General features: G+C 54.5%; 3 protein-coding genes and 1 pseudogene across 3 annotated transcripts, besides 4 other annotated features; all 4 read right to left on the reverse strand.

Annotated features, from left to right (window-relative positions):
* The first annotated feature begins 831 nt into the window (after window positions 1–831).
* Window positions 832–898: a sequence feature (A-rich).
* Window positions 899–1,075: 177 nt separating this feature from the next.
* TraAM80_09439 (proline racemase) lies at window positions 1,076–2,139 on the reverse strand (annotated as a pseudogene).
* A 532-nt stretch (window positions 2,140–2,671) lies between these two features.
* Window positions 2,672–2,725: a microsatellite.
* An 88-nt stretch (window positions 2,726–2,813) lies between these two features.
* Window positions 2,814–2,839: a microsatellite.
* A 272-nt stretch (window positions 2,840–3,111) lies between these two features.
* Window positions 3,112–4,260, reverse strand: TraAM80_09440 (uncharacterized protein; the record flags this gene model as incomplete). Its single annotated transcript, XM_029386121.1, has 1 exon — window positions 3,112–4,260. The coding sequence occupies one exon, from the start codon at window positions 4,258–4,260 to the stop codon at window positions 3,112–3,114; it is 1,149 nt and encodes a 382-aa protein (XP_029234003.1).
* A 255-nt stretch (window positions 4,261–4,515) lies between these two features.
* Window positions 4,516–6,678, reverse strand: TraAM80_09441 (putative dynein intermediate chain; the record flags this gene model as incomplete). The annotated part of the gene is made up of 1 exon (XM_029386122.1): window positions 4,516–6,678. One exon carries the CDS (start codon window positions 6,676–6,678, stop codon window positions 4,516–4,518), a length of 2,163 nt encoding a protein of 720 aa, XP_029234004.1.
* A 210-nt stretch (window positions 6,679–6,888) lies between these two features.
* Window positions 6,889–6,921: a sequence feature (A-rich).
* Window positions 6,922–7,294: 373 nt separating this feature from the next.
* TraAM80_09442 (myosin heavy chain) lies at window positions 7,295–7,645 on the reverse strand (the record flags this gene model as incomplete). Its single annotated transcript, XM_029386123.1, has 1 exon — window positions 7,295–7,645. The coding sequence occupies one exon, from the start codon at window positions 7,643–7,645 to the stop codon at window positions 7,295–7,297; it is 351 nt and encodes a 116-aa protein (XP_029234005.1).
* Between the last annotated feature and the right edge of the window lie 168 nt (window positions 7,646–7,813).

Consider the following 7,813-nt stretch of genomic DNA (forward strand, 5'->3'; position numbering starts at 1 on the left):
CCCCTCCGAGCAACACAAAGACGTGCCCCCAGCCCCTCACACACACACACGTCATCCAAAGCACGGGAGACGCGCAGGCACCACCACCAGGATGGGGCCCAAGTGACTATTGCCCCGCGTCAAAACACACACAACGTCGGGACGGGCCTCTCCGTCGGCGTCCGCTCACAAAAACAAAACACGGCCACATGCCTTCAGCAGCAGCGCCTTCCTTTCAGACAAACCTTCAGACAAAAAAAAAAAGGAAGAAGCATATAATACAAAAATAGCACCAGCCCTCGACCAAACCCAACACATTCGCCATCACCCCCTCGCACCACAGCAGCCAAACAACGACCTGCCGAGTCCGTGCCCGCCCGCACAGCTCAAGAAACATCGCTGCTTGCCGTGACTCTCCCACACCACGGCGGCGCCTGCACACGATGAGAAAGGAGTGGGTGGGGAACTGACGTAAACCAAAGTTATATGGTGCTGCTTGACGTGTGCATTGCGGAGTTGCCCTGTCACCTGGCGCCTGATCTGCATGGCATACACTCCTGGATGATATCTTGTCGCGCATCCCCAAAATAAAATAATAATAATGCACCCAATAATGGGTTGACGCGAGTTTTGTTCAATGCATCCGACTCCTCCCCACTCACCAGGAAAAAATATCCCCACACGCAACAAAAAAAAATAGCCCAAACAAATAAACACGTGCATGAAGCACAAGCAATGGTAGCTGGGCTCTCGCTGTCAACTCAGCCAGTAGCAGTTTTTAAGGTTCCATGCAACGACCAGATACGTTCGCGTGGGAGACATCAGCAGTAGCAGTGGGGATGTCCGGTTTTGAAAATAAAAATAAATCAAAAATAAATAAACCATATATATATATATATATATAGCTAAATAAATAAATGCGAAATGTCGCCAACCCCCATGTACGAGCCATTTGGTGTCGAAGAAGGAAAAAAAGTAATCAAAAAAGCAAACAAACAGGGGTAGTTCAACAAGAGACGGCATTCCCTTTCTCAGCTTCCCACGGTTGCTTACTCCCTCAAGTTTCTGTGTCGTATTACAGCTATCACCTTAGAGTTAAGCCATTTATTTACAAACGGACCTTTTGGGTCAAAAAGCAGGGTCTTGACGCCTGTGATAAAAAACTTTCGGGAAACTTTTGGCATTGCAACGAGCTTGCCTTTCGGGGGATCCTCTGTGGCCGGCACCTTATCCCGGTATTTGTTCCTCCGCAAGCAGCCTGCCATTGAAGAGTGTGCCGAGGATGCTCTCGTTCACGAACAAAACAACTCCCCAATGCGTCGGTCGCCCTTGGAGTAAAACGTTGCCACCTTGTCGCAGGTGCGTGTTCCGCATGGCGAGAGATCAGCCTGTCGGTTGCCAACCACTACCACGTTCTTGTAGGTTGCCTCAGGGTTCGTGGGCGGGCCGTATATCTCAACAATATTCGCAGTGGCAATGTAAAGCAGGAGGGGATGCCGCGCCTTCATGGCGCGGTTGATTTCGTCTTGCAGAAGTTCTCCTGCCTCCTGCAGCTTGAGAAAATTTTCCAATGGGAGAACAACACCAAACTGATCTGCGTGCAAAACGACAGAAAAAAAAGCTGCCTTAACGCAATATCAAACCGTACCTCACCGCACAGCTCTGGCAGCTTTAGAGACGCATCCTGCCGGCACAAAAAAAAAAAGTAGGCACGTTGACAATACTCACATGCAGCACCTCGCTCTCATTGTCAGTCTCAAGATGCGCCGCTGTGCGTATCACGCCTACGGGTATCTCCAATATTACCGGAACGTGTGTTGACTTTGCTGGCACACTGACAGGCCCCTTTTCCACCGCCGTCGTGGTTGCCACAATGGAGTTGTGTCCACACATGTTCAAATAGCCGTCAGTGTCCATCAATACGAGACCCAAGTCGGTACCTTCGGCAACAGTGTCCAGCAGAAAGGCGCAGAACGCATCGTCATAACCACGCTCTTCCAGAATCACGCCGTGCCGGCGTGTTATCCATGTACCCCCTTAGTACTATTTCGTCTCCGCCATACTGGCATCCGGCACATGTAGCACACCACTCGTCACAATCCTGGCTGCCTCGCCGGCTGTGTGCATGTTGAAGCCTGTCACGGACTTCTTGAGACGCATGATTATATTTTGTTTATTAATTGTCATTATTATTATTTGTTCGTTAGTCAGTTTAGTGTCGCTCTTAATAGAGTACTACGGTGAAACAAAATCCCACGGAGAGGAGGATGAGGTGAAGAAGTAGGGGAATCTATATGCATGCAGCGCCGTAGAAAGAAAAACTTTTAAAAAGGAAAAAAGACAATCAGCTGCAACCGTGACAATGTTAAGAGATACAGCAAATAACAGGTGGGGGGAGGGGAGGGGCGGGTGGAGGCATGCATGGAAGAAGCAAAAAAAGTAAGAGCCGATGAGAAAAACGTGTGAGAGAGGCACTCGCGTGCAGGCACACACATACACCACGCACACATACGTACAGCTATAAATATTTTCATAACGCAAAAATGGAAGGGAGATGCACACATGTGCTCTATCGTTTACAACGTATGTAGCTGTATTTGTGGGCGTTGGTGTTGCCTGTCAACGGCGGGAAGGAAAGTGCGGTGGAGGGTGGAGTAACGGCGCAGGCACATATGTCTGCAGATATGTACGCATATATGTATATATATATATATCCCTCTCTCTATCTATCTCTTTCTCTCTCCCTGTGGATGTGTGTGCATTCGTGTGTGGGTAGGTGGGTGGGTGCTGTCCCTTCGGCAGGGCAGCCTTTAAGAGTTATTATTATTACCATAATATATATATATATATATATATATATTGAAAGAAAAATACTTGGCGCGGGGCATTTGTCATGCGCTTCGCCCACCGCTTCGCCTGCCGTCGCCTCCTGTAAAAGGTACACACACACACACAGGCAGATGACACTTGTCGCCTTCACAAGAAGTTATTCCTCTTCCTCTATCCACGCCTCCACGCACTCACCCCACATTGCATTCCCACGCCTCATGCTGTGTTGCTTGTTTTATTTTTAGGCATTCTCGCGTGTTACGGCGCGCAGCCCCCAGCCGCGCCCAGCGCGCGCAAGGGATGTCAGTCGAGCAGTTCAAAGTCGTCCTCGTCGAAGGGGTCTGACGCGGCCCGCGACTGGCGCCCGTTGGCGGAAGCTCCGGCTGGCATTTTAGAACTTCGCCCGGTGCACCGCCGCACCCGAACACACGTGCGCTTCCCCGCGTGCTTTCCCTGCGTCACCTCACGCATAATAAATGAGACGGTGTCGCCCTGTTTGACGCCGTCGCCCTCGGCGTTGCTCAGGTGAAAGAACACGGACTCTCCCGTGCCGTCGAGCAGAATAAACCCAAAGCGGCCCTCCACAATTTCCCTCACTGTGCCGTAGAAACGAGATTCAGGCGCACCAGCCGTGTCGCCCGTGGCAGCCTCTGACCGCACTGCGTGTTTCTTCTCCGCGCTGCGGTCCACGATGACACGCCGTGCGGCAGTACGGTCCCCAGCTTCGAGACAGAAGCGCACGTAACGGCCGCGTCGCAACTCCGATCCCGCTGCGAGGTCCAAGTCCTCGAGACTGACGGTGAAACGGGGGGCATCGTCGTGTAGGCTACCACAGAGGTCCAACTCTGCAATGACGCCTGTGCCGGCAAGCGGATCCCAGCTGTCGACGTAGCCAAAGAGCATGATGGGCGTCACAGACTTTTCTTTACCGTCAAGGGCGTCGTACAGACGAATGCGGTGGGCAACAGAAAGCTGCCTTGACCGCTCACCATTCACCGTCTCGTCAGAACTGTCTGCAGATGCAGACGCTAAGGCAGCGTCAGCGGAAAAAGCTGAGTTCGCCTCCGTTAGGCGCGTATTGAGTTTTTTGCTGGGCTGCGCCACCCGGACATCAAACGCCACGATCTGTCCTTCCGTCAGATAAAACCCGCCGTCCAGCGACGACCGCGGGAAGAAGAAAGTGGACGCCACATCACTCCCTGGGGAGTCGGTGTTCGCTGGTATGGCCGCGGCAGCCTTGCGGGGGTCTTTCTTCTTTGCAGCAGGCGGCTCCACCTCGCGGAGAAAGCCATAACCGCGGCGATGCATAAACGACGTGACTGTGCCGATGCGCCGCTTCGCAGGCTGGTCAGCAACGGGTCCCTGCGGCGTTTTGCCGGCAGTCATTGCCTTCTGCAGCAGCGGAGTAGAAGTCACAATGGCGGTAAGTCGCCATCCCACGAGACGGAACATGAGGTGAGGGCTACGAAGAATGGACTTGAAAAAGGCACGACCGCAGGGAAGGGATGACACGAGCAGAGTTCCTAACGGGACGCAAAGTGAGGGAAGCCGACACATGTCGATGGTGAGAGGCACCACCAACCTGCTGGGGCGAGTCCCGCAGAGAAATCAAAGAAACGCAGGCAAATACATAAAAAAAAAAACGAGTTCCGCGAGTTCACTCCATTCCCCCGAACGCATTTACGCCGCTCAGGCCCTTCGTCTCGTCTAAAAGACAAATCGTGCGTCAATCCAAGAAGAAGCGGCTGCTGCTGCGGTAGCGGCGTCATCGCCGTCACCCTTCGACGCCGCCGTTGCACTGCTCTCCAGCGCAAGGTCCGGGCGCAGGCGCAGCAGGTGGACCACACCGCTGGAAGTGCCGCACGACAGCCACGCGCCATCGTCGGAGAAGGCAAGAGTCGTGACGGCGGTGCTGCGAGACGCGAAGACGTGCGCCGCGCTTGCCGCAGGGGGCGTGCGTGCCCATCCGGCTGTGGGCGGGACGGATTGCAAGTACAGCGAGGCCACCGGCGAACACGAGCTCCGCGATAAATCCCACACAGCAACGCGGCCATTGCTTTCCCCGGCGACAAACACCGCGGGGTGAGTTGGGGACCATCGCAGGCAGTTCACCTGCGCGACGAATCCATCAATGGCGACGCGTCGCGCGCCCAACCAGAGGCTACACCTCCCGTCGGCAGCGGCGGTCAAAAGAGTGTCGCTTATGCGGGGGTCCGCATGCAGCGGGTGGGGTGCCACAACAACGACGGCGGCGCGATGCGCAGGGCCTTCGACGGATGTTCGTGATGTCGGTGAGCGACGCTGCAACACGTTGCCTGCAGCGGACGTGGCATTGATGGGCGACATCTCTACGACGCGCGAACTCTTCGTCCGCCCCTCCAGTACACGACCGTCAAGGCACCCAACAACGACTTTGCTCATGGCATCAGCGGCCTTGTCCACAAACGCTGCACACGACCCGATGCACCCCAGTGACTGTCCCGACACCACCCCGTCACGACTCGACGTCGGTAGCCGCAACTGGGGCGGAGCCCACATGCAAACACGTCCATCTTGACTGATCGTGTAGAGATGGTGGTAGTTGGCATCTCCGTGAACCGCCATGCCAAGCAGACGGAACTGGTGCGTGAGTGGCGACGGAAACGACTGCTCGCTCGGTGCCAGGGCAGCTGAGACGCTCACAGTAGGCAACCACCCTGATGAGGATGGGGGCATGGGCAAACGCTCTGACCCGGCAGTTAGCACGGCCCCAGACTGTCCCTGCAGCGCGTGGTCAATCCTCCACGCAACCACAGTGCCGTTGGAAGCGCCACCAAACAGCAAATGCGGCCGATGGCGCGTGTAGGTAAGAACGCGTATTTCGCTGTCATAGCACAAGGGCACTACACTGTAACTAGCATCACTATTCCTGCCCGGCAAAATACACCACAGAAGCACAAGACCACGCACTTCACCAACAGACTCCGCCGTTGCTCTCGCCGCTACTTCGCCTCCTCCTCCGTCTCCTGCCGTCATGGAAGTAAAAAACAGTGATGGTGACAGCAATGGTGCCTCACCTCCGCGACCTGAGAGAAACTGCGATGCACCTTTACTCGCTTCCTCCGCACGGTACGGCTCAGAAAGCGTGGCAGCAACTAGAAAACCGTTGCCGTCACCATCCCCACACGACCTCCCGCCAGAAAAGTTGGAGTCAAGCAGAGTCACATCCAACACGCAGCGGTCCGTGCAGTTTACGCAAGACTCCGCAAGTAGCGAATGTACCAGCATCATTGCAGCGTCGGGCGTTGGCATAACGCGCCGCTTCCCACGCCCTTCACCTTCCTGCAGTCGCTCCGTGGCACAAGCGCCCGCGACGCCCAACTTGACAGCCAGGGAGGTATCGACACCAGCGAGAGGAATCGTGTCAGCCTGACTGCAGTTACCTGTTTTGCTTTCCGCCACGGTCGGCCGCGGCGCAAAGGCCTCAATGTCCATCTTCACCTTCCATGTGTCCCCTTCACTCCCCGACACCGCCGCATTACCGCCACTACCATAGCAACTGCCTTTGGAAGGCGGCTCGCTAAACGAGAGCCGTGCGGCCGGTAAAACACGCGGCCTTCCCGTCCCTGCTGTGGGCGCCGTCTTCAACTCCCTCGCATGCTGCTCGTCCTGCATATGTGCCACCAAAGACACAGCCCGCTGCAAGGGCTCACCGCTCACGGAGATCATTGGCGAGTTGGAGGTGCTGCTGCGCCCAAAGGCGGTAGAAGACGTTTTCTGCTGACTGCTCTCCGTCTTCCGCTGCTGGAGCTGCTGCTGCACAGAGCGCTGCTTCGCCTCACGCGCAGCGCGAATCTCTTCAAGCTGCCGACGCTTTGCAGCCAAATCCATTTTTCTTCACTCTCTGTTTTTCCCCCTCCGTCCCAGACTTGTGTGCCAGTCAGCCTCGCCTCCGCAGCACTTGAGCCGTCGTAGCGCCGCCACACGCCCACGTTCCGACCTATATATACAACCCAGCTCGCCGTGTCGGCTTGTGCCTAGCCTCACACTAACTACGGCCTCCACCCACCACGCCGCACAAGCAAAAATACAAGTCCATACAAAAAGAGAAGAAAAAAAAAGAACAAAAAAAAAGCATCACCCACATCGCACTGGCAGACGCAGACCAACCCAACCAACCAACACGCACACATGCCAACGCGTAACAACACAGCCGCCACAACGTGCTAAAAACAAACAGTCGAATCCTCCTGCAAGATCTACGTACAAAAAAAGTACTTTTATTTCTCTTTTTTTTTTTTGGTGGGGGAGGGATGTTTGTGTGAAAATAATCAACAAATATACTCCAGCAGCCGCTACCAACAAATACAACAACAAAAAAAAAAAAAATCTAAAACGCATACAAACATGAGCATCTAAAGCAAAAAAACAAGAAAAAACTCAAAGTATAAATCCAAACACACAGACAGACACAACAAACAAAATAAATAATAATAATAATAATAAATCACTTGCCACGATTCTCCTTCCCATGCCTGTCACGAGAAGCCAATAACCTCTTCGTAACAGAAAAACGCTTCTCATCCGCCACACCAACTCCAGAAGAAAAAGAAAGACGATCATGTAACGCACGCAGACGAACCTCATTTTCAGAAGACTTCCGCAAAAGATCCCCATAACGCTCCTTCAACCTCAAATGACGTTTACATACGCCTTCCTTGGCGTCCTCGGTGCTCTGCAGCTTCTCCGTCAGATCGTCACGCTCAGCCGTCATCGCCTCGAGGTTCCTCTCCACCTCTTCCTTGGCGTCCTCGGTGCTCTGCAGCTTCTCCGTCAGCTCGTCACGCTCAGCCGTCATCGCCTCGAGGTTCCTCTCCACCTCTTCCTTGGCGTCCTCGGTGCTCTGCAGCTTTCTCCGTCAGATCGTCACGCTCAGCCGTCATCGCCTCGAGGTTCCTCTCCACCTCTTCCTTGGCGTCCTCGGTGCTCTGCAGCTTCTCCGTCAGCTCGTCACGCTCAGCCGTCA

Source organism: Trypanosoma rangeli, assembly GCF_003719475.1.
Source record: "Trypanosoma rangeli strain AM80 chromosome Unknown Tra_15.4_contig_00584, whole genome shotgun sequence".
NCBI classification, from domain to species: Eukaryota; Euglenozoa; class Kinetoplastea; order Trypanosomatida; family Trypanosomatidae; genus Trypanosoma; species Trypanosoma rangeli.